Below are 27,695 nucleotides of genomic sequence, written 5' to 3'. Positions count from 1 at the left end.
CACACACACACACACACACACACACACACACACACACACAAACTGAATTTTCAACCTGCAGGAAAGAAGATTACTTACTAAAGCTACATTGTGGAGCTGTTCTTCTGTTGCCTTACACCAAGAAGGTCATTTGAATCCTGACTGGGGCCTTTCTAAGTGAAATTTGCACGTTCTTCCTGTTCATGCCTACTTTGCTCTTACTTGCAGACCAATCTGTCCTGATGTGGAGGTTTAGACTGGATAAAAACCAAGAACATTCACAGTTACCTGAGAGCTTCACAACCATTTCTTACAAGACAGGCTTTGGACTTGGCAGCTTTGCCAAGACTCAGATTGCAGCTGGTTGTTTTAGTCAATCACAAAGTTAACGATGACTCCACACAGATGGTGCCGTGACCATTAAAGAAAGAGTTGTCTTGCATTAAGTTTGCTTCGGAAATCATTGGGAAATCAGACTCAGAGTAGTTGGAGAACCAGTGGACTTTAAAAGCCGTTTCTGCTTTTTTTTTCTCTAGATTATTTTAATTGCAGCATCATTTCCAAATTTTCTTTCTGATGTCAGGGAAGGTTTGTGTAATTTACTCCACTTGGAAATTGTTCGGCTGAAAAAAAAAAGTGTGATTGCAACTACTTTCTCTAAAGTCAGAGTTTTTATGCCATACCCAGTCATCCTCTACCTATATCTCACAAACAAGTTCACAAATAAATCTCAAACTTACTGAGTTCAGAGATGCTGCCCACCCTTGTGGCCAGTAAGCATTGTTCGATGGAGCGCAGCTCGGATTGACTGAAGGAGTTTCCCTCCCCGCACTTCGCCGCTCTCTGCTGTTGCTGCTCCTTGTGAAGAGTCAGGCCCTCGGGAAGGCTGAGCACACCTGAGGGCGCGAAAGGAATAGACCGAGTGTTACATCAGTACAGTTCAAGCTGTCAGGAAAAATTTAAATATCGCCCCAGGAATCTGCTGCAGTGATTCACAAGTGTGCTCAGGGTTTTCTAAACATGTATAAATCTGATAAGTGTGGTGTGATTTTGTGCTCTGCGCCCCTTGAGTCAATCATTTCTGAGACCACATTTCACTGCAAATACATCAAATCTCCTCAGGATTGTCCTGGATTTAGCTCCACCCACCTTCCTATAATATCTGAAAATCCCTGTCACAGCTACAGAAAAGCATCCCTACAGAATGATGCCGTCACTACCGTGTTTCACCATAAGGGCGATGTTTTCAGGGTGTGTCGCAGTCTAAATCTTCTGCCACACACAATACTTTGCACATGGGGTTAAAAAGTTTCATTCCAGTCCCATCTGAGCAGAACGACTTCGTTCACGTCTTTGCTGTGCAGCTTGCATGGCTGTCTTGCTGAGCTCTTTTTAGTGTTTGTATCGTTTCCTCTCATGAAACAGCAAAACCAATCTCTCTTTGTTTATCCTCATAATCAGTGAGAGAAAAGCAGCTTCGGTTTCACTGTCTCCACTTTCATAATGTGCTATTAAAATAATGGGCATGCTGCCTGTGGCAAACATAGCCTTCTTTATTCAGTTTGATTCGGTTTGTGAGAAAGGACAGATGCTTATAAAACTGTTTCTCTAAAAAAAAAAAAAAGTTGAGACTCGCAGCCTAAAATCTAACTAAAAACCTCAGGCAATGATCTCCAAATGAAACAGGAACAGATATTCAGTGGAAATGATCTCCTGGACTCACGATGCCGTTTGTCAACCTGGATCTCGGTAAACGCTGTTTGTCACCAATCGTGTAAAGAACTGCAGTGTTAAAACAAAAAGATGTGTTTTTATATATTGGGTTATGTGCAGATTAAAGAGTAAGGAAGATAACTGTGTTTTGGGCTGGAATCATTTTGTGTTTGAAGTTTTACTGTAATTTTAATCAATGAGAGAGTCAACAGTGAAGCAAGACAATAAAACAAGTCATATTTGTGTTAAAGTTGTGTCTAAACTAGGAAAAACTGCAGCCTATCCAGCTGCTTCTGGAAGCAATATTGTTGTTTTTTTTTGTTTTTTTTTTACTTATTTTAAATGTTATCTGGATATAAGAACGATTTGAGCTTGTTAAGCAATTACAGAACTTCAGCAACTTGACTTAAACGTAAACTCCTACATACATCAATGATTACATCTCCTATATGCATTAGATGCATATAGGAGACCAATACGAGTTCAACGGGACAATGAAACCAACAAGTTACATTTTCAGTGAGTGGACCAGTCGTAGTTCAAAGACGTTTTATATGGACAAATGCTCAAAAACCACACAGGGAAGAAAAGTGAGGCAAAATTCATCTCTGGAAAAGTCGAGCCTTTTAAAATCAATTCTTGTCTCAGTCCGCATAAATTCTTTTAAAAAATCTTGGGTAAACCTCCTGTAGTGAAATAAAAATCTTCAGATATATTCCTTTTACCCTTGAGCTCTCGACTGTCAACCTCCTTAACCTTGGTTGGTGGGAATAAGAGGCCCGGCTGACAGTGAAGTGGTGATTGCTATCAGGATGGACTAAGGCAAGGTGACTCACTGACTCTCTGCCTCCTAATGCGAGGCTCAGTCTGCCCTCAGGGAGGAGCTGATGGTGCTCCCCCTCTCTGCCTCTGTGAGTATCCTGCTCCTGGTTCCACGAACCTGGACATCTTCCAAGAAATGCATTGTCCTCTGGTTTTTCAATACAGTTTGATGGCACAGCGCTCTCAGTTGGTTTTACGGCCATAGAGACGCAGTGACAGGTATTAATTTACCTTTTCGTAATGTGTGTATGGTGAGGATTAAACACCTGATTCTCTTTGAGTGGACCTGCCCTGTTAGCCATATGGCAGATAGTATTCAGTGGCACTGAAGGAGAAACACGGGATAATCCCTTCAGGCAAGAGACTGTCGCTGGAGAAGAAGTAATGAGTACACAGGAGTTTCCATTAAGATGTCACAGAATGTGCACTTGTCTTATTCTTTGATGGATGGACAGCTGCATATAGAACATGCATTGTCAGTTCAAATTACCAAGTTATTTTCTTTATAAAATAACTACAAACAAAATCAATATATAAAAAGAATTGGGTGTAACATTCAGCTTAATGTACATTTACACACAAATATGCTGACACATCCCATTTCTACTTGCGGATAAAGTTGGTGGAACGCCTCCGTTAATGGCTCAATACTCACTGAAATAACTTGATACTGACAAAAATAATAAGACATAAAAAATGACTGATTAAAATTAACTGATGAAAATAAGAGAAAAGCTTCAGTTTTGTCTCATCTGTCCAAAGGACATTCTCTCAGAAGATTTGTGGCTTGTCCATGTGTATTGTTGCAAATTCCAGTCCAGATTTTCTGGGTTCTTTGGTTACCATCAGTATTGTCTTTCTCCTCAGTTTGTCGTCAATTTTCCTCCTGGAGCCACAGCCAGGGAGGTTGGCTTCGGTCCTCTGGACCTTAAACTTCTGAAGAATCTGATATGTGCTCTGTAGCCACAGTAGCGTCAGGCTGCTTAGAGACGGACTAATAGCCTTTACCGTTAGCATCTATTAGCTCGTCTATCATTTTCTTTCTAAACTCCTTGACAACTCTCTCCTTCATTTGCTCCATGTTCAGTGTGGCGCACACCATGTCACTGTCGCCCTTCAAATAGGCAGATCGACAGATTACAAGCTTGAAGATGCAGTCTATGTGGTTCTAATTGGAGGACAAAACTCTCACATTTTTTAAATCTTTTCTAGAGGTGCCATCATTTTTGTCCAGCTGATAGGTATTTTCCTAGAACCTACATAAAAGAACCACAGACAACGTATATGAATTTTATGACAAACTTTGCAAAGGAGAAGACTCTATCAATTGCTCCTCCGAGCTGTTCATAGAGCGTTCTGAAAACCTTCAGTTTGTTTGTCTCTTTTATTAGCAGGGGAGAGAAAGGTGTGAACAGGAATGGAGGGGGTGAAACACACATCCTATCTTTACAGTAGGATGTGAATTCAGACAGACAGAGGGGAGACACAGAAACTAAATTAACACATACTAGGTTTTACAGCTCAGGACTTCCCCAGGAAGATCTAAGTCACCATCTGTACAAACATGCTTGATTAAGGAAGATTTAATTTTGTCTCCCAAGTTTCAACAAGTTTGAACACTAAACCTCTAAATATAAACTAGTAACATAAACTTATAAATATAAGAATGATAACAAACATAATAACTCTAACACCAGCTCTGTTTCATTAGTTTAATTTTGAAACAATTCTGCGGAACCTCACCTCAAAAGCAATTTAAAAAAAAAATTATTTATTATTACGTTTGTCCTTTTCAGGTTATTTCAGCGACCATTGAGATGGGTCAAACCAGCATTCTTGTCCACACGTCCAATCATATTCAATAAAGTAGAATATATTTCATGATGAATCTTGTTTGTCAGATTAAAAGCATTTTTTGAAAATAACTTTTAAGCAGGTATTAAACATACTTTTTTTTTATAAAGACCATATTTCTGTTCTTAAATATAGTTTTTGTATTGGTGTGTTGGCAGAAAATGCTCCTGATTAACGTGTTAAAACCCATGTAATTAACACATGTAAAGTGTTTAACTTGGTGTTGGAAATTGACTGAAATAAACTGACTCCATCATAGTCTAATGTACTGCATGGGTCTGTATATATGTGGTTGTCCTTTAGAAGGTTGCAGAAAAAACACGTCCTCTCTGCAGCCATCACCAAGCATTGGAAATTATTCTGGCAGGATATTTAAGCATCTTTCTTGGCAGAAACGGTTAATTTAAACTGGCTGGTTTCCAGGCAAAAACTCAGCTTTTAAACAGAAGCCATAAATTTTCAACAGAGTTGAGGAGGAGGTTATTGAAGAAGCTGAATACTGCCCTCCTTTATCATTCTCAAGCTAGTAGCACTTATTATTTGATTATTTTTGGAGGGGCTATCTGCCTGTCTTAGCAATCAAATGTGCCTGATTTTCAACATTTTGGCTCACAGGATGGAGTCTATTCAGCAAAAAAAGAAACTTTTATTATGTAATTTACCAGAAGGATCGAGAGCTGAAAAAAAAAATATTGATCTGGTTTATGTCAGATTAAACAAATAACTAAAAGATAAATTGAGATCTATAATGAGTTGTGCAGAGATAGCTGCTGAGAGAAACATGTACAACACACATACACATTTTATAAATATATATTTATCCACCTGGATTTACCTAAGTAAATAGGCGCATATCACTTTAAAGCACAGTGGACCTTAAATTTTTTTTTGAAATATGACAAAATATTAGTCTCTTGGTTTTTATTTTTGTCCTTTATTATCTGTCACCTTCAGTTCTCAAACAGTGTAAGTGATTTATGTGAACAAGCAAGAGAAAATGATTGATTGCATTGAAGCTTATGAGGCAGTAGCTGCTTCTCAATTAATTTAATGCACCATCAAACAGTTTTATGATACAGTAAAAGCAGCTAATTAAGACTAGCGAGCTGCTGGTGGAGGCTGAATGCGGAAACACAAATAATCATTATGTCAAAGCTGCTAACTTCAAGCTGGAGGTGAGAAATTCGATCTGAATGGTAAATGAATTGTTCATCGCTGACCACTTTATCAGCAACTTTCCCAGCATATTATGAACAGACTGAGGCTGGCAATAAGCAAGCGTGGGCAAGGAATCCACAGGATGGGCCAATACTAGGTTTGGAGTGCATCCATATTTAATCCTTAATGCCAAATGCACTGAATGGTACAGAGTGAACGATAAAACGATTGCCTACATATCAGTGTAATATTAAATGAGAAATAATAATCCTGCATAGATTGACATCATTTTCACATGAGTTTCTATTTATTCTTCATATTTTTCAATTTATGGATGCATTTAGTAACGATACTTTTCTTTTTTATCCACCTTTCAAAGTTGATGCACTGTGGATTTTCACCAGCTTGATTTTTCACAGATGATAATTTTTTTTTTTTTTTGTTTGGCTGCACTCAAAGTTGGACATGTTGTCATTTAAACGTTTCTAATCTTTTCTGTATCTTTTTGTTTTTGGACACTAGCACAGAAAATATCTGTTTTCATGCGTCTTTGCGCTAAATTTCAATTTGCATCGACTTACAAAAGAAATGTTCTGTGAGAGCAAACTGTAACTGCATCAAAGTGTGGCGCACGCAGCTCTTCCCCGCTGTGCTGATTTACAGGCCACATTCTCACAGTGACCTTGTATGAAAAAAAACATTAAGTCGTCCTAAATGCAGCTCTCTCTTATTTCTTCTGACTCCGTCTGTCAAAGAACAGATGACTGCAGTTTAGACGACTTGTCGAAGGGTTGGCGGAACCAGGAGAGTAGAAACCGTGACCTCAGTGTGGCTCCTACCCTGTATTTAAATCTATTTTTGTTGGACACACAGCGAAGTGAACTTCCCCAAAACATGGCTGAACTCTGCAGACGCTCTGGCTTTTGGCTTCATGCAGAAATTAGATGCATGGGCAGGAATTTTGATTTGGCAAACTATGATTAGACTGCATGAGCAGGTGCACCAGAGCGTATCTTTGGGTATATTTGGGAACCGACTTGAGCGCCACATGTCAATCAGTCTGAAAATAGAGATAAAATAAAATAGAATGAAAGTTACAGGATCTTAAAAAAAGAACACTCTAAGCAAAATGGTGGAAAGCATGTGAGTTGAGCGTGCGTCTGATGCCGAAGGAGTTAATCATGTTATTGCTGTTCATGGACCGTAGTAGTGCAACCCACTCCAGGCTCCAGTGCTGTTGTGCCAGGCCAGATGGCCACCATATGCACACCAAGCAAGTGATCATAGAGGGAAACATAGCACTCTGGAAAACAGGAAGCATCGCCTTGACACGATTTAATGAGTTAGAACGCCTTCTATCCACCTTAAAGTTACTTACAACTGTATGCTAAAGCGTTGGACAAAAACGTTTGTGGAGAAGAAATCCTATGTTTCTTCAAAACATAGGATGAAGCTTGAAGGAAAGCTGGAATAACCCCTATGCAGCACTGTAAATCTAAAGATACAACTTGAGTTTGGGTTCCTGAGGTGACCACAGTTTGGTCTGAGGTAGCCGCAAGCTTTTAATGGTTTAGTCTTGTTTTAGCCATAAGGATTCAAAGAAGGACTCCACGAACATGAGCCCTGTGAGAAAATATGCACACACTTGCATATGTTTGCTCAAACTAAGGAACAGGCAGATGAAGAAGGCATGCCAACACCAGATAAGCACAACCAAATATAGACACAGACACACATAGCGGGTCTTTCTGTTTTCACACTGACTTCCATTCATTTTTCATTCATTTTATAGCCTAACCCTGTGATTCACACTAAACCTAATCATTACTGCTGCATGCTTAACCCCAAACCTAACCTAAACTTAAGTCACACCTTAGTCCTAAACTCTAACTCAAAATCAGCACTTTTTCTTCTTCTGACTGAGCTTTGGGTCCCTAAAATAGGACATACTGCTCCGTCGTATATGTTGGAAAACTGCTCCTTACAACGTATCATAAACAAGGCCACACACAGACAGACATAGCTCCACACAGTCAAAATCTGCAAACAAGTTAATAACAAGTCATGCTGCTTACAACACAAAAGCGAGTGTACAGAGAAGCAGATACGTTGTGATTACTGCTTGTTAAAAAGTCTTAATTGCAGTCACTTCATGTCTGCTCCAAGTGAGATGTTTGGTGCAGCTCAATCCGAACTGAATATTTCCTCTCTTGCTCTGGAGAAGTTCCTAACAAGCAGGCCTGAAATAGCCTGCAAAATTTCATCATGTCACGAATCGACAGAAATACAAAGACCTCCTGAAAAGTTCTTACACAATACTGAGGAATCTGCCTAAAGAACGCAGAGAAAGAGCATCAAACCTTTTTTTTTTATCATGATTTTTAAAAATCCCCCTGGATTTAAAAGGTTCAGTGCTTGTAAAGATCACAAAGAGGAGGTGTAAACAAACTTAAAAGTACAAACATAGACAAAATAAGTAAATACAAAAATGTAAATCAGGGACAGAAAACTAATTTACTGGGCACCAAATCAGAGTTTCATTTAGGACCAGTGGAAACCTGGACTCTGCTGGGCTGATTAGTGAAGTGGCTGCAGGTGAGCAGAGGGGCGGTAAATATCTGCAGCTGGCAGGAAGTAGGTCGAGTGAGCAGCCATCTTGAAACAGTATGAGAGGTGATCAAGGGAACTCTGAGCTCATCAGACTGAATCAAATCAGCCAAATCAAATTTATCTATAAATTAGATTTTCCGGACATACTGTTTGTGACTGATCAGAATAGATCTGAGGATTCAGACACCACAAACCGATCTGCAGACCGCCGCATCAGCGAAGAGTGCAGTAACTTCATATTGGAGATGTTTTTTTTCTTTTTTTTCTTCTTCTTCACCTGCATCCGTCCACACACTTTTATTTCCCATTTTGTGCTCCACGATTGAACTCTACTGTATTATTTTTGTGCAGTTAAGTTTGCACAAGAGGCACTTTAAATTCAGTATGGCAGAATGGATGTGATGTGCAGTCATCGCTACTGGAAATGCTCCAAAGTGCATTTGAAATAAATAAAGCAATAAAACGATACGGAGACGCACTTGAATGACTTCTGTAAAAGAATTTTAGTAATAACTAAGAAAAAATACACACGGGATATTTCTAATAATTGCAGAATGAAACATAGGTAAAACATGGCTTTAAGAACAGACATAAAACTATTCATTATTAATAAATAAATGATTTACAAATGTAAAATGTTGCTCATGTAAAATGTTTTGGAACAAATTAACTTCTGACCCTGTTGGAAGCTGAAGAAAAAGTTGGGATACTTTATCTGTTGCACTTGTAAGCTGATAAACATTTTTTTTTTTGTTATTACCACAGATATTAAAACAACATTATTGGATTTTCAACTTCTTATTGGTGGAAGAACCAACATCTATCTCCAGGGGCCATTCCAGTTAATTTTCCAAACTTAAAACTTAGACGTTACAGTTTGGAGCGATATTTAGAACATGTCATAAAAACAGCAATCAACAGATTGTTTATGTGATTAATGAGAAAATGGTTCACCGAGTCCGCAGGGCTTTTCATTTATAAAGCCCTGATTTCCGATGAAAAATAACAAAAACCAATTTCTGTCTGTTCAACATGCAGTCGTGTTTGAGCAGTGTTGTAGTGCCATGATAAAAGATGCAAAAGAGGCATCTGAACAAACAATGGTTATGACACTTATAAAATAATGTAATCTCAAATGTTCTCATCAGTTCATCCCTAACAGTTACTTTTCCATAGCTAGTAAACCTAGACAATAACGACACAAAAAATATGAAAATATTTTATAGAAAAATAGAAAGTGCCACTCTCTTAAAGATGCAAAAAAGCGCATGCTCCAGTGTTTAGTTGTTAAATTCCTCTTTGGTCAATTTAATTAGATGAACTTTCACTTTGACAGATATTTTTCTTTGGTACCTTGGTCACACACAAAAACAGATATGCCACCTGTGTGCACAGTGCACTCTGCCACTCAAGTGTTTCAGCTGAAATGGTTGCAGAAATGTATTTTCTGCTTCATCCATAAAGCATCTTGTAAACATCAGCAGCGGTGCAGCTTGCGCTGTCTGTTCAGTCTTAGGACGGATAAAAAAAAAAACATCCACTTAGCAGCCGCTCATGAATAAAAAACTGTCATATTTCATGCATTACACCAGTCAGTTTAAGAATATGTTGAAAACTTTGACATTTTCATCAATGAAAGCTCCCTGGATGGAATGCAAAAAGTGGACATGTCCAGGGAAAAGTGGACGTTTGGTCACCGAAGGTCTGGCTCTCTGGATGGAAACATTTCTGATCTGCTCGCAGTGAACGCCGGATGCCCCACAGGCTGCGTTCTCTCTCCTGCGTATTCTCTCTTTTTACAAACAAATTTGTGATTAATGACCAAAGCTGCATTTTAATTAAATATGCTAATGAAATGGCTCTGGTTGGATTAGTAAAGAGACATGGCGAAGCTGTTTATTTGTTTTATATGAAGGCCCTGGTGACGCGCGCTGTCAGAGCAGGCTGGATATGACTGTAGCCAAGACAAAAGAACTAAACAAGACTTTAAAGTGGAGCAATCTTTAGTCGATGTCTCACCTGTTAAAATGTTTGTGAATTTTAAATATCCAGGCTTCCTTCTGTTCAGTCAGCTCAGCTTTTATTTTAAGAAATGCTCTCAGAAACTCTGTCTTTCAAGAAAACTCAGTGTTCTTGGGATCAGCAAACTGTACAGCTTGTGTACAAAGTGTTTTTTTTTTCACTTTTCATCTCCTTGCCTGGCATGGTCACCTGAGTTGTAAACTAAAAACTAATTTCTGAGAATTGTGCGAACGCCAGGTAAAACAGTGGCCAAATCACAAAAAGGCTCTATCACATTTTTTTTGCTGAAAGAATAACGAAGACATCAAAGAATATTTAAGCAGATTGTCGCCATTCTCTGTTTTGCCAATTTGAACATTTGAGCTCCGGAAGCTCAACGGTTTTATAGGGTCTCTGCGGCAAAATTTTAGATTTATAAAGAAATCCAAAATTACTACACATTAATATCAGTAATTCCTCATATTTAGCTTTTGTATTGGTTTGTCTAGGACCTAACAGGTTGACTTAATGTTCTGTTTCTCTTTCACACTGATCTTAAAATGTTTCATAATATTCTGTGTCAAGAAACACTGAAAAGTGAAGAAACTAAATGGATCTAAAATCTGATGAAGAGAGGTCAGCTCGGTTATGATGTCAAAATCAGGACGAGAGCTAAAAAAGGAAGCAACTGTGAGTAAGTCAAAAGAAAACAGAGACACAACACTAAACAAGCCAACGACACACAAACACACACTCACACAAAGACGGACATCTTGTGACGGGTGACCGATGCACAACAAGGCCACAACTGAAGTTACACAATCTCGTCCAATCAGAGGGAAACCAGCCTCCCTGCAGGCTGTGTGCTATTCCACCCCAAGGTGGTGGCTCTTTCTATTATTTCCCTCTTTTCATCTCATTTCTTCTGTCAAGGGTAATAAGTCTGCGTGTAATATCCGTGTGTTGCACACTTTCCCGCAGGATGCTTTCAAGAGTACGCTGGCAATCATCAGCAGCAGGAAAAAAAAAATCTGAAGCCACTGAGCCGTAATCTCTCTGCTCATCCTGCGATGCGTCTCAGGGAGCTCTTGGTGGTGTCTGAGGAATAAACTCTCCAGTATTTAGGTTTTTGGAGCTACTTCCAATAACCTGGGACAGATAATAATAATAAAAAGAGTCTTTTTGAGGGCTGTTGCATTGGGGCAAATCATAGATGTAGTTGCTGCGAATCACCCTGAAAAACACATTAAGGTTCCAAACCTCAGAGACACGCAGACTTACTGGTGAATGCAACAGTGCTCTCAAGTAATTGTTCATTTTGTACTTGAGGCGCTGGGGTAATTAAAGGATGTGACTAATTTTTATAAAATGAGACTTTCTGCTGAGAGGCATTTTCCTGAGGGTCATTTTAAAAAGGGATGGAATCGTTTTGAGTTGCAAGACAAAGCTTTCAGTAAAACACGCTCCTGGACATCAGAATTTCACAAACGATGAAATAAAGAGCAAAGGAGATATGACGACCAGAGAGTCCTCAAGGCCAGATGCGTACAGTCACTGCCTGTGCAAGACGTGCATGACTAAATGTCTATTCCTGCATCCCCGTGTGTTTTCATCTCTGAGTCTGTGTGAGGGGTGGGGGTCTCTTTAGTGTGCGTCAGGTGAAGCCACAGCTCTAGATCTCTCGTAATCACATTTAATGATAGGCTTGCAAAAGCTAGCTTTCAAAGGAGATTTCTGTGATATTTTAGGAATGCCACCTCAAATCTTTTGCCTTTGGATAGACAATACACCAGGTGCCCCCCCAACCCATGTTACCCGTTACATTTTCTCTTCTTTTGATATGTTTTGAGAAAATGGCTGCTTTCATGGAAGTAGCAGATGGAAGATATGACAAAAATGCATTGCAGCGCAGAGTGGATGATTTAATGTATTCTGGGCAGAGATGGATGTAAGGAGCAGTGAGGCATGATGACACCAGGCTTTGTAATCCATCAGTAAAGCCTTCCCAGGGGAGGCTGTACAGAGAAACGGTTTGAACTGTACTTTTTAAATAATGAAAGTTGTAATATATATATATATTTTTTCCTCCACAGTGTTAAGTGTTTTAAAAAAGGACCAAAGTGAAGCAATAGCTGCATGTCTCGTCAAAATCAAAGATGGTCTTTCTACTTTGCTGAGAGCAAATGATGCTGAGACATTTCACATATTAAAATATCTACTGGAACAAACTGTTGCTGCAAGTATGCTAAATGAAATGTGGATTTTTGGGTGGAATCAAACATGGACAGACTCAAAAATGCGGCCTCTCCCTCAAAGGTTCCTCATGGGGCCCGTTTCAGAAAGAGGGGTAAGAGAGGACTTAGAGTAAATCCAGGGGTAAACATGTGTGTCCCGTAGGTTTCTGGTCTCAGAAAGTCAAGTAGCTGTTACTCTTGAGTAAAGTTGCTCCTGCAATTTATTCTGTGAACCAACCCTGCTGGGCAGCCACGTCTATCCTAATATTTAGCTGAGAGCTGGAGCAGGGAGAGAGTCAGAGAAACCTGAACATGTTGGAAAGTACATGATATTCTGCAGAAATCTCCACCAGAAGACGGTGATCAGCCCATGATTGGATGTCTGATCATTTTAGAATTAATATATTTTTCAATAAAAAAATCTCACAACTAAGCCAATTCCTGTAGTAATTCTTGTAACACTTTACTACAATCTCCGCATCGATTGTAAAGATGTAATGAAGTCAGAGTTTCCTCATTAACAAAGTGATGCATTTCTCTGCCTGGGGTTCAAGCACTGGCGTAGTGCCAGTGTATTTCTCCATTATCTTATTATCAAGCAGAAATAGATTAGTTTAGACAAATTTTATTTCATAACGTTTTAGGCAGGAGTCTCCCCTCCGTCCCACAGCTGATAATTGCAGAACTTTTATTTGCTAAAAGCCTTGAAGACTTGACAATCCTTTATAATAGTGTATAAATGAGAAACAAGACCATAAAGAAGAAGAGGAAATGATTTACCTTAACAGAGGTGTGATCCTTTCATCAGAATAACAGTTTTAAACATCTTATTTTTGCAAGGTACACTAAGCAAAGAATCATATTATTGTTATGATGACAAAATTAAAATAGCTCAGCTGTGGTGAGAATTCAAAACAAGGAGTATAAAACAATCCAGAATCAGGAATATTTAGCTGATCCCCAATGATTAGTGTGAAACAATCATCCAAGACTAAACACTTTTGTTTATTTTGCTTCCCTTGATGCAGTTCTCTTTCCAAACCACAGGCGTCACTACTAAGAAAATATTGCGACACAGGAGAAGTCCTACATCAGTTACTTCCTTCACAATCATAACATTCATTTTTCATCTGAAGATATCAAACACACAACACTTTGCAAAAGCACCGTAAAGTTTGAAAACATGCTCTGCGGCTTGAAGTTTTCCATGAGGGACTGTTGTCCATTACAAAGTGGCTCAATGACAATGAATTCAGTGTTTGCAAACATTTCAGGAAAGAAAAAGCAAAATTCCAGCAAAACTATTGTGAGAGATTTATGGAAGGTTACCCAAAATGTTTGACCCAAGTCAGACAGAGAATGTAGTGTAGTTATTACTTTTGCATTTGAAAGAAGTAAAAAATGAATCTTGCTTATCTCACATTTAGCAAATAATTACTATAGTAATGCTAGGTATTTCTATTTTACTTCACCCTCATTTACATAGGTAAATCTCACTGAGATACAAGGTCTTTATTGATATTAAACAGAAAATGTTTGGTGTGATTTAATTTCAGGCAGGTTTGGTCTGGTCACACCTTGAGCACGTTGCATCTTCACTTGGTCGGCTCTTTCATCTAACTGCCTCCCTAGTGGTCAACTATGCAGCTTCTTTTCCTGTTATCTTCAGTAAATGTCCAAAGATTATATTAATCTCTGTTGAAAACCTAGAAAACCAAAATATAGTCAAAAATAAGTGCATTGCTCCAGGAGCAAAGAGGGCTGCAGCCTGTGAGTTTATTTCTATTCTAGAATGAAACCAGATTCAGTCTTTATTTGTATTTTTCCTAATTTTATATCTTGGGGGGAAAAAAAATAAAAAAATAAAAAACAGAAAAGCTGACCTTACTTTCTCCAGCCTTTAAAGTTGAAATGTTCCCTGCAATTCATCGGCCATCTGTTCATTTATTTCCACTACGTAATTAACTTCAATAATAAACATTGTTACACGACTATAAATATTACCTAATGAAACTCATTTACTTGCACAAGATAAGGATCAATCCAGTATCAACACCAAACTGCAAGCTAAAAATGTGAATTTATTTTCCCTTTGCCCCTCCTGTCCTGCCACCAGGCAGAAATAATCTGATAACTGCTGCCATTCCAGCAGACAGGCAAGACTCCTGCCACGCTGTGCGTCACTGCAGCGTCAAACGCAAACATGCCTTCTCATCTCAGCTCTAAATGTGAGTTTATTGCACACATAGCATGCAGATGACTCTAAATTCAATGAAAACTGCAAGATAAAGCTTGTTGCACTATAAAAGCACCTGTGTGATGATGTAATTATGTGCTCCTGCATATTCGAGTGAGGGTGGTTTTCCCCAGCCTATGTATGTGTGTGTAAGACTTTAAACGTCATGACAAGTGGCTAGGGTAAGAACAGCTCAGAGTCCCTGTAGTCACAAAGCACTCTTCGACCTAATGATTTTATTATTACCTTCAAAAAAGAAACTTCGGGAACTTATCTGTCTCTCTTACTAAAAATGTTGACGCATAACTCTTCCCGGAGTTGCTTCATGGTGTCAGGACACCACCAATTTTTCAGACACAGAACTCCAAACTGCCCCGTAATTGTTCAACATACCTCGCGCAATCAATCACTCTGACTTTGCAAAGTGGCCTCACACAGCAGAGGCATCGACTGGAAGCGGGCCATGACTGGCAGAGAATGATGAGGCCCGGTGCTGCGAGCAGCTCCCTGTTGCTGCGAGCAGCTCCCTGTTGCTGCTCGGCCGTCGGTGCCTCGGTCCTCCCAGCGATGTCTCACACTGCTCTGGGCTTTGGTTAGCAGACACCCCTTGTCATTTTCCTAATGAGGGAACACTCATATCGGCCATGTAATCTTTTGATTTTCAGCACTTTGCAAAAACCTCAACTGACTGATGAGTCCCGGCGACCTCAACGGTTTTCCTCATATTGGAAAATGCACATGGTCTAAGGAAAACAAAGCCCCCTTTGTCAAGACTTGCGAGTGAATGATTGCATTCAGACCTGAAGCTGAACACCAGCCTGAAGGTAATTGTGCAATTTTCATTATCACTCAATAAATCAGTAGCACAAAAATCTTCACTCTGAACCCATTTAATGGGAAGCTTGTAATTTTTTTTGTTTTTTCAAGTGGGATCCAATGAATCTATCACTGCTAATTGTTCCTTTAACTAGTAGTGGAGGATAGATGGTCTATCGCAATGAGCATCTATCCAAAGTGAGGACATTTTCAGAGTGATGGAAAGCCATCAGCTTGTCAGTAGGAGGAACAAACTAAACATAGCAAACACTGAAAATGTTAACAGTGGTTAAATAGGGTTGGAGAATTTTTTGATGGACCAAGATGTGGACTTACAGGTATATTAAGTTGAGTCTAAATTGTTTAGCAATTTTTCTAACCCATTAATTTTTATGTTAAGTTTGAGGAATGTATAAGGCAGAACTCAGATGTCCAAAAGTGCCTAGAAAGTTTATGTAGAGCTCACAACAGAAACACAAGAGGCTGTTGGAGAACGAAATGAATCCTCCCCCTCCTGTCGGACAGAAAATATGACACGGACATAAGCTAAACCATATGCAGGATTTTCCAACCTAAGCTGAAATATTTTTGGAACAAAGCAAACATTAGAAGCGACCTTACACATTTCCACGCAGTAGCAGTATGAACAGGGATCTCACCTGCTGTTGTAAACCAAATGATAAGGCGGGGCGATCTAGAAATTTAAATGCAGCTCTCGCCTCAACAGATTTGTGATGACAAGAACCGACGCTTTCATGCTGTGGAGAGCTCGGGACGCAACGATAAAGACGCAAAGTTACAGGATCACTTAACGCAGGTAGAATAGCTGCAGCATGTTCTGCCTGGACAGCTGTTTCTACTTAATCTTATCCCCTTAACTGAGCATTTGCTGATGCGTAGCAGCTCCAAACAAGAGAATGACAGTTGCACTAGTTCAAATATGAATGAGCTGTAGCCTTCATGTTGATGCTATTTGGCTGGGGTAAAAAAAAAAAAAGGTAAAATTACTCCAAGGTAAAATGGTTTCATTTGTAAAGTAGTGGAGATTTAACATCTGGAACTACAGTGCTGACCTACAGCAGCGGTCCCCAAGTCGAGACCTCGAGGGATCTTGTAAATTCTAGATCCATCCCTTCTCCGACACACATGAAGCAAATGAACGGCTCGTTACCAAGCCTCTGCAGAACCACATGACGTGTTGATGAGGGGGAGCAGCAGGACAATCGCTCCTGACGACTGGAGTTTGGCATCCCTGACCTACAGGTATGAGAGCTTTCAGTTTGAGACATTTTAAACTGCCAACGTTTAGCTAAAGCAGATGGTTCATCTGACTTACAACAAAGTTACACTGGTTCTACTAAAGGTTCAGAAACAATTTACTGGTTGTAACTTTAATGAAAGTCATTTAAAAAATCTGAACGCCGGAGCTTACGACGGGACACACACATCGTTCCCGTCAGCTCATTTTGTATTTCAGGTCATAACCTTCTCACTCGCTGTCAACACTTCATCTTATACTGAAAACCGTGCCAAAGTAAATATGTCTCGGTGCAGCAGCTGATGCTAGTGGGCTACAGGGAATCAGCCAGACTGGGTTTCCCTCTGATTCCTCTGGATTTCCCCTGCATGTGTTTTCCCTGACCTCTCTCCAAACAGCTCCAGCTACACTGCTGTAAAATGTATGGTGGGTGGAGGGGGTCTGCTGGGAGAAGGGAACACTCCATTTCAGGTCCAAACACATGGGCAGGATGCACATCACAGTTACGTGCACATGCCTGCACGCTCTTAAAAAAAATCCTCTTTGCACATGGAAGCTTTTACTGTAACTCCCTTTTTCTCTTTTTCCCGTCTTACTCTCTAAGCAGGCAATGCATGCATAGCTTATAAAAGAAATACTGTGAAAGAGAACTATGAGTAATTCAGCTCTCAAGCTTAGTGTTTGAGGTGTGGTCCACCTTAAAGGCTAAAAAAAAGGCTAAAAAAGCACCAACGCAAACAAGGAAGTTGCTTAAAGACACAAATATTGCACGGAACACCAAATTTAGCTCATATTTGCTCAGGTATCTCAATGAATCTAAATGGCGCCATAAGACTGGAACTAGCACTTGTAGAGGATCCTTTACTCCTCTAATTCCTCTTTGTGAAACTTCTTCCCTCAGTAATTATTTATGCACCATCAAAATGCATTCAGACTGCTACACCCCTCCAAACCAGCCCAGCCACATTCCCTCACATAACCCATCACAGAGTTGCATCCGATGCTCGTCTCTGATCTGTGCAGAGAGTAGTTCATCATCAGGTCACTCATGCTTAACTCGTTAGTGGTAATTAATGGTGGCTTGGTCCCAGGCCGCCGCAGGCACTACAGATTCTTCTTTCCAACCCAGACCAGCTCTCTTCCACCTAGCATTTCAGCTTGGAGAGCTGTGGCACTTAATGCTCTCACACCTCGATGCGCTCGACTGTAAAGCCAAAGATGGAAACTGGCCAAACCCAGAGACGTCAGGTCCAAAGGAAAAGAGACAACCTCCTTGTCTCTTCCTTCAGAAATAAAGCCAATCTTCTGTGTGATGTACGTGAGGGTGTCCTTGTGGAGAATGATAGTCTGACTTTGAAGTGACGCAGCCTCGGAGTAGCTGAATGTGAGATGCACGACTTTGAATCTGGTGTGTCTGAAAGTGATTCACTGAAGCTTGTCCAAATGTGTTCACACCACTCTTAACAAAACGCTCATTTAGGTATGTTGGGACATTACGTGACCGAAGAATATGCATGATTAAACAGTGCTGGCAGAACACCGGCTTTCTTTTCAAAGTCTCTCCTTCTCCCCCCTTGGACGCCAGCTTCCATAGCCGTAAAATCAGTGGGGCTTTAATTTATGTCAACTTCTGGGAGTTCCAGTAAAGATTAGCACAGAAATGTCAACATTACTGAACGCATGAGAGGTTGACTGCTATTATACAAAAACCCTATTGTTTCTGTCACCATTAATTGGACAGAGTATGTGAGTCACAAGAATTTGTGTACTTAAACTCATTATGCAAGTCTTATGAGTCCATGACTGACTTGCCAAAATGGCAGAAATGTGCTCAGCTCTTCCATGGGATAATGTCACGCTGTCAAGAGTCTTGTGGAAAAATGTTTCTCTGAACACTTGTGACTCCATTGTTTGACTCTGTCCTGTTGCACTGCTTGCAATTAATGAGTTTTGCTCATGATTTTTCTCTGTTTATGTTAGGCTCCTTGTTCCATTAGCAGCAGTCTGTACTCTTTTCACACTAGACACTCTTATATGGTTTATATAACGCCGACCCGGCAGCCAGGGGTAGTACAGTCAGACTCTTGATGGAGAGCACAAGCTTGAATAGTGAACCTACGCCTTGAACTCAAGTCTGCTTTCAAGAGTTTCCAAAAGACTCAGATGCCTCTTTCAATGAGGAACTAGATCAAAGTTTAACTGCTGTGCACTCGGTTCGACTCAAGGTCTTAATTTATTTTCTTTTACTTTTCTTACTTAATTCCTCTTCTACAGCAGCAACTCTGAGTGACCCTTTATGTGTCTTTTTCCATTAGAGCTGAACGCAGAAAAGTGTGTCATAGCAATAGTACCTTTGGGCATGTGTGCTGCTCCTTAAGACTTGGACTTGTTTTCTGACACAGCAGTTTATTATACATATTTACACATAACTTTGCTAATCGTCCTTTTGTGTAAACGAGTGGGTGATAGCTGATATGAATGATTTGATGTCATGTCACATTAGCTACCTTTATGTTATTCAAGCGGAACTCACAAAAATCTTGAAATAATCTAAAGCCATGGAAGGACGTAACATGTATCACAACCATAAGCTCATCTACTTGCAAAAACTGGAAAACAATACTTGTATTTTGTGCAATTGTGCATCACAACTTGCAAGACATAAGCAAGACATTTGTACAAAAAAAAAGCAGCCTATATGAAGTAATATATGATACATAATATGTCTACTGCTAAGATAATCTCACAAAGTAGTTTTTCTTAGCAAAATCACTTTTCTACAATCCCCTTTTATGTTGCGGTTCTACCATATTTCTAAACATTCTTTTATTTTTTTTCATCCTGCCATACTAATACTCACACATTGAGCCTACTGGACCGTTTTGAGTTGAGCGTGATTGACGTGTAAACAAGTCACGCAATACCGAGAGCAAATTTTGTCCTCAGCAGCAGCTTTGACTAAGTGTGTGGCTGCCATGAAAAGAAGCAAACATGTTACACAGAGTGCTGCACACTGGCGGTTTAACAGAGCCAGTTTTCAGGACTGCATGGACCAAAGGAAAGATCATGAAAAACGGAGACAAGTAGAAAAGAATGACTGGTGATATGCTTCCACATGTATTTGTGAAACTGCACAAGAAAGCAGAAAAGCTGTTTTTATGCAGCTACAGTTTGAAATATGTTTTGTCTCTGTGCCACTAGTAGCAAAACTGGGGGCAGCTACATCTAAAAGGGAATCACTGTCACAATTTTCCCCCCTGGATAAATAAACATAACATTTGTTGACAAAAGTTGGTCAAGTAACTTAAAAAGAATGTAGATGGTGAGAGAGAAAAAAACTTAGAAGATAACATGTCCTATACACAAAATCCTAATAAGGTGTGATGTTGTGTTGAAAAGCACAGCAGGTTATGTTTCTGAGAAGATCACAATCTGGTGGCAGGGAAAAAAAAGCAAGCAAAATTTATGAAAAGAGAAAGCTTAAGTTTGCTGAAGGGCTGATGGGTAGCTCCAGGGAAAACACAGGCAGAAATGAAAGTGGGAACAATTTGCTGGAGGGAGGAAAATGACACGAGAGATATTTTCCATTAGGACTTAATGCAGTAAAGGCATATTTCTCGGGCTTTAACATGTTTGCTTAGGCCACCTTCAGGCCAGAGAAGAACACAACATCATTAAAATTCAGCCAAAAAGGGAACAGCCTCTTAAGGTCATTTAGAGGCCTTTTGGAGGGTCTTGAGAATGCTTCTTATTATATGTTGGAGATTTGACAACTCATTGACTGTTTTGAGCATTTCCAATATAATTTTACAACAAGAATTGAGAAAAAGATTCAGAGTGATCAACTAAGAACAACCAGTGAAAAATCATAGGATGGCTGCTTTGTGCATGATTCCCATCATAATATATAAGCACAAAGAACCCATAGAATAAATGAAGATAGTAATGGTAATTTATCCTCCACATCAGAGCTGAGGTGCAGAAACTATTCAACGTATCTACTAGTCACATTTACTTCAGTAACTTTGGGGGGGGAAAAATTACTTTTGGGAGTTGTTTTACTGCACTGTACTTTTTACGTTTATTTGAATAAAAATATAATGAAATAGAGCAACTCATACTTGAGTTCTGATTCTCATCCTACCCTCCTATGCTACTGTTAGCATTACAAACCACCAACAATAGTTTGCAACAAGTAGATAATTTATAGAACTAGGTGAGCCTCTGATTTAACAATACATAAGTTGTCAGAAGTGCTTAGTTTGTACTTTATTTTTAGTTTTTATGCAGCCTTATTGGATAGTGAACCAGGGCAGTTCACTTCCCAGGTGGAAGTGTTTTTCTTTTTGTTTTTCTGCCTGCGAACATCAAAAAGCCAACTTCCCAGGGCAAACAGTAGCAGTGCAGTCCCGTCATTTGTGCATTAGAACTTTTACCAGAACATTTCATTACAGGTGAACTGCAACCATATGGTGTGTTTGTATATTTGACTGGTTAAATGTATTTTTGAACACGACTAAATTCTAATAGATTTTGAAAGTTTAAAAAAAAATTGAGATCATATCATTTTTTTTGTACAGATGGAAAAATCCCTCTCTCACTCATCTGCACACAGATCTCGTTGTCTTTCGAGTGGATGGTATGGGGTATATGACACATCCGAGCTAGAAAACGGTAAATGATTCATCAATGTCTCAATTTTTTTAAGTCCCTACACTCTGAAATTTTAACAAAGGCGCAAAAAATGTTTGAGAGCCGCCAGACAAGTGACAATGACAGGATGACATAGAGGACAAGAGCTGTAAGTCCCATCCTACAATGAACCTCTCCAACACATATCTGTCTAATTGGCTCTATAACAAACCTTGGCTGCCAGTTCAGGGGTGCATCAGCCCAATACTGCAGAACATCGTCAGCCGGGGATGAAAACAGGAACCTTGACAGCCTGCAAGATGTTGCAGTATTGTTGCTAAGTTGAACAGATTGCTGCAACAGTCATAAGAGCTGCTCCAATCTTCTCACATTCACAAGTGCAAAAACAACATTTGACAAATGTCTGTCTCTTGATAAGCCACACTCAAGGTGACAAGAAGACTGCAGGAAGTTACCGCTCCCTGCTGAGGAAAACATTAATCTGTTTTTATACAGATACAAACACAGAACGGGGGATTTTCTTGTCTCCCTTTCCTATTTGAAAAGCCTCATGTTTTCTAAAACAATATAATAGCTTAAAATCGTCAATATGCTATGAAATGAATTTAGAGCTGACAGTATTTTGGGGGTTGGTTGCTCCATAAAGCCCTCAATTATTCCAACTGGATAATTGAGGGCTTTATTTCATATTTGTAAAAGACACTGACTTCTTACTTTTTCCAATATATGCTAATTGGTGTTAGACTAAAGTCAGAAAATATTTCACATATTGCACACATTTCCTACCAGTCAGTGTGTGGAAATGCTCAGTAGGTCAGTATTTCCTCTTGTCTTCATCCTGAGTAGCCTAACTTCCATCTAGCCTTAGTAAACAAAGTAACTGGTAGTTTCTGAAATCTTTCAAAGAGGCTATTTTTGTTCTCGATTGAGGTAATTATGTCCGCTACTGTACTTAATGCACCAGGCCCACAGGGCTAAAGTGTTTGACTCACTGTACAGGAAGTAGTTTGTATTCAAGTTTTCACCTAAAATGTTTTATTGTGCAAACCGCTTGATCTTTTTGGAGCATTTTTGATCAACTAGATGCCATCTACCTTATGAAGTCATTTTCTCACATTCCTCTTACCCAACACATTCCTGGGTGAAAGACAAATTAGACTTCACTCCAGAAATGATGAACAACCAGTGATCTTCACAAAAAGAATAAATGAAAATGTATTGATTTACAATAAAGGTTGACACCCGGAACAAGAAGGCACACCCAAAACAAACCATCCTTTTCAATATGATTATTTCAGGGATTTGTCCAAAGTTGAAAACATTGATTTACTTGAAGCTGGGTAAATAGTATAGTTACAGGGTAGGGAACACTTAATCTAATAATTTTATTTTTCTCCGGAGACAGAGGGTTAAAACTGACTAAACCACCAGAGTTTATTTTATTTCTCAGTTATTTATCTAAACTAAACAAAGTTTTGGTTAATTTGAAGTGGTCAAAAAGAAGCCTTGTGTTTCTGCCTCTAATGAAAATATAGATTTTTAAAAAAATCTTTATGTAACATTCTATACAAGCAAACGTGAACAGAACATGTAAAACTTAACAAGCCAACAACCCAAGGCTACAAAAGACATGAGACTGGAGACAATGGCTGTAACATGGAGCCAGAGTTACAATAAAACAGTTTAGATAAAATCCCTACAGACAGGCTGAACGTAGATGTCTGAAGGCAGCATGTTACTTTCACTTCACAATAATACTACCTTGAGATTTGTCACATAAAATTTGAATAAAATACAATTAAGTATGTGTTTTATCATGATAAAATGTGAGAAATGTCAAGTTTTGTGCTTTTAAAAGGTTTTTACTGACACTTGTATGTCACATAGTTTTATAATAAAGAAATCTGAATACAATTTAAATGTAACATATGAAGCCTCTTTTGTCTCTGAATAGATGATAAGCTTCTATTGGTGTAAATAAATCTGTCAATGAATCTGGAAAAAAAAAAAAAAACATTATTCATGAGAAAGGTTAATTATAATCCGCTCCTAGCAAATCCGCATCTTCTATTCTAGAATTTGCATCAGCATTTATGCTGTGATCTTACAGAACGATGTGTTTTTGTTTTATTTGACAGCGCAAAACCGTTTCAAAGCCCAGCTGAATTTGGGCATCTGTTAGAGGCGGATGCAGAGACAAATTTGCATATTTTTACATTACTGTAAACCAAAGTCTTACTTGAAAATAAACTTAAACATGAAGCAGTGACCAACACAAATGACTTTCAGATGCATCATAAATGTTGGAATTTATACCTCAATCAAATTTCACACTGGTTCTCGCAATCTTTCCTCAACACAACTTATTAAAGCTCGTATACACATCAAAAGCTGTGCTTTCAGCACTCTCTCAGACTTTAGGATTGTTGCATATAATATGCATCATCCAAGTGAAAAAGGTACAGACAGTTGCAGAAAAGTGTAATATCCCCCTTTTTTTGCACATCACAACACTAACTTAAGCAAGTCAGTGGCAAGTTCTGATAGCCGGCAATGGTTTTTTACCTATCTCATATCGATGTAAACAAAACCCCAGATCCTGAAACATTTTCGCTGCTCTGTGTTTAATTAAGAATCGATCGTTAGCAAAATGAGGATAAAAGCCATCTACACACAAAGACAAAAAGAGAGAAAAAAAAAGAACTTTCCTTTGCAAGGCAAATAAATTATGAATAAATGTTGCATAAATGTTTCAGTAAATCCTCCAGCTCTGACCAAAATGACAAAATAACATCAGTTGACGTGTGAGCGGGCCTGACTGATAATTCTCTGATCCCTGTCCACCTCGGATGATCAATAAAGTTAATTTAGATGAAGAGAGACTGTGGAGCAGCTTTGTGTTAGCGCCCTAATGAGAGAACAAAGTGTTCGATTTTTAAAGTACTACTTTAATGGCCTATATACTTTGAGCAATGTGACTAAAACACAATTCAGTAATTACATAAGAACCGTTTACTGAATGCAGCAAAGATTCTTTGGACCTTATCGTTAGCTTGTGAATGGAAAGAGTGCCTGGACTCAAGTCAGTGTAGCAGATTGTGTGACACCGGTGCTTCTCCTCTCCTGCAGGGATATTTTACTTGCCAATACATGTGAGCCATTCATAGCTTGCCCAACAGGATGGTGTTGGTGATTATTTACTCTTGGTTAGAACAGAGGAAAGACACGCTATTATGAGAGGAATTATCTTTACCTTGACATGCAAGGAAGGAAGGCTTTGAACTCACGAACAAAAGAGAAAAAAACTCAGGCAAGAGTTGTGTTGCTATGTTGATTTGACTCCTTGTCAAACACAGGAGTCTCCTGAATGATGGTTAATGTGACCAAGCAACAGATGCCATCACAACAAAATGTGTGATGGCATCACGCAAAATGTGGGAGAAAAGAAAAAAATGGATGCCAAAATCTAGCTATAATGTACAAAATGAAAGTCTAAACACTGGAAAGATAAAAGAAATACTTAATTCTATTTTGGCACTATAAAAATGCAGCTTGTGATAAAAAAAAAATCCAATACAGGTTTTCTTTCCTTTTATTGAAAAAGAAAACAAAAGTAATTTTAAAATGTCCTTTTCAGTAGCAATAAGAGTCTTAGATTGCTTATGTGGATCTTGAAAGATCCCACATAAAGAAGAATAAATTAATAAAATAAAAAAAAAACACCTGCATTAGGTGGGCGTGTTGCATGTTTGTGCTAACAGAAGCTAACTGTAGCATAGGTGTGTAGCTGTCAGAGGGCAGCAATGCCATGGCATGGGGTTGGAAGTATTATAGTAATAATAATACATTTTATTTAAAGTATCACAAAGTGATGCAATACAACATTAAGAATTTATTAAGTTCAATCAAAATAAAGCTCTAAACAGCTGTATTTACACATTATGCCATGGAGATAAACAGGTATCTCCATGTCTGTGAACATGAGTCTGACACTCCATTTAGAGATCTGCATTTTCTAGTACAGCATCAGATTGCGTGGTAGTGAGCTAAAGAAAATAAGTTTTGCTTTTGTTTTCTTCCTCTGCTAATGATCTGATCTACTCTTTCATTGACTTGTTTTGTGTTTGGCGCCACCTTTAAGTGGGTGGTGTAATTGTTGCTTTCAGTGTTCTCAGTAAACGGTGTGAGAGAAATCTAGGCAGCATAAAGACGACCAAAGAAAGTCATACCAGACCCTTTGTGGGCAGGTACAGGCATGAATTATGCCTTATGCATTTTAGTGTTGTATGCATAATGTTTGCACTCGCCTGCAACTTTCTTTTTTTTTTTGTTCTTAACTGTTGCGTGCACAAGGTAAAACAAGAAGGTTTTACCTTGAGGGTATTCCAATCATACTCCAACTTTAACTGTGTGAATAAATAAAAACAGAAGTATGAAGATAACTATAAAATTATAAACACACTCTTTCTTCTCTCTTTAGTAAACACTTCTACTTGCTTTACTTTACAAAAGATACACAAAGGCTACATTGGAAATTCAAATGATACAAATTAATTGATGAAAGTGTGAAAAGGTTGTTGTTTCATATTAACAAATACTCAAGTTTCTCTGAAAATCTTCCGCATAGAAGGCTGTTAAAAAAAGCACACAAGTTATAATGCATTTTAATGTGAAGAACAAATGAGTCAAAAAAAAAGGTCACCATTCACAACGTTGAGGCGGTGACAGACAGCCAGTGGACTTGGGAGGATTAGGAGACATACGGACACTTCCCCTTCCATCAAATATTATGGAAATGCTGCCAGGAAGTGACTATCAATCATCGGCAAAGGACTTTGTGTGTTTCCTGTGATGACCTTGTGACGCTCGAGTTCAAACACTGAAGAGACAAACTTATAGTCTGAAGGTTGAAGCTCACTTCCGAAGCTTTTTGGGTGTAAAATGTGATAATGTGCTTTGCCTCGGCACTGTGGGAGCAGGACTGAACGCCTCCAGCAGCATGTGAAACACAATCGGTCCTCGTCAGCTGCGGATCAGCAACTTTTACAGCACAGAAATAGGCCTTTACTGTCAACCTCTGTAATCAGAGTTTTAAACCCATATCACAACTCATACAGCATTTGTCTCTCATTTACAGCTCTTTAAGCTATGTTTAGCTAGGCTAAAATGGGCCACGGGCACAAAGAAAGTCTCTTAAAAATGAAGGGGTCCATCGCGACTCACAGTTGCCCTGCAGAAATAAACCACTACAGCTCAGCTATTTCCTAGGGGGTGTTGATACCAGAAAACCCGCAATGACATCAGTAGCTGGAGGCTCTTGAAGCCACTGGCCTGCAGTCATCCACTTAAAGACTCCAGGATGAAGAGCTCCTCCCTCCCCAAAGAAGTTGCCCAGCCTCAATCAGCGGGCTGACAGACTACCGTTTCACCCATCCAGAACATTGCACTGATTGACCAGAAATGTCCATAGACAAATCAACCAGCGGCGCAGAGGGAGCAAGAGCAGCGGAGCACATGGTTGGACTGGTAATGGAGTGGGAAGCTATAAAACTTCTCTCCGTTCAAGCTAATGACTACAGCATGTGAAGTGCAGGCTTTCTTTCATATTCCACTCCCACCACATTAAAAGAAAACAATAATAATAATTCCAACCAAAACGAAGGAAAAGTTGTGCTATATAAGAGGAAATTTGATTGCAAAATTTTTTTGTGTGTGTGTGTGTTCGCACACCTTTAAAATGGTTCCATCTATAACACAAATCGAGCTCCGAGTGCTTCAGTTACGCCAGAGAAAACAGAATCACGCTAATACACATTCAATGTCTACCGCTGAACTAGGGTGACCTTTTTTTCTGGCTGTACACTTTTCATCTGTGAAATTATTCAAGTGATTTATCCAGTCGCCTGCAGGGAGCATGAAATCTGACACTAGCCATGGCACCTGCAAGGCTGCATTTTCAATGTTAGACTGCTAAGAAAAACAAAAGAAGCGATAAAAGAAACACACCGGGTAGGTTGAGAGAGTTCAGCTTGTTTTTTTTTTTTTTTAGGTGTGTCCAGTTTCTGACCTGCAGGGTGTCCAGGTGCAGGAAGACCTCCTGCCCTTTCTCAAACACGAAACGCCCAAACGCCTGCAGGCCTTTCAGGGAGGGCAGGACGAGGCAGCAGGTGGGAGCTTTCACCTTTTCTTCTAACTTATCATTAAAAAATAATCAGCAGTTTGCATAATTTGAATCTAATAGTTTGCTTTTGTACCTCGGCTTCCTCCCACAGTCCAAAAACATTAATTAGTCTCTCTAACTTCTCTTTGTGTGTGTGTCTATGTGTGTGCGTGTGTGTGTGTGTGTGTGTGTGTGTGTGTG

At 39.2% G+C, this 27,695-nt stretch overlaps 1 protein-coding gene across 1 annotated transcript in view; it reads right to left on the bottom strand.

Moving 5' to 3' along the window:
* Positions 1-27,695, bottom strand: part of btbd11b (BTB (POZ) domain containing 11b) — a 95,542-nt gene that overhangs the window by 24,081 nt on the left and 43,766 nt on the right. Inside the window, exon 3 of the mRNA XM_017305166.1 lies at positions 720-875. Within this exon, the coding sequence (XP_017160655.1) occupies positions 720-875 (156 nt within the window). The remainder of the gene's footprint in view (positions 1-719; positions 876-27,695) is intronic.

The sequence above is a fragment of the Poecilia reticulata genome, linkage group LG6 (assembly GCF_000633615.1).
Source record: "Poecilia reticulata strain Guanapo linkage group LG6, Guppy_female_1.0+MT, whole genome shotgun sequence".
In the NCBI taxonomy this organism is placed as follows: domain Eukaryota; kingdom Metazoa; phylum Chordata; class Actinopteri; order Cyprinodontiformes; family Poeciliidae; genus Poecilia; species Poecilia reticulata.
The sequence above is the reverse complement of the archived record's forward strand: the minus strand, read 5'-3'. Positions and strand labels throughout refer to the sequence as shown.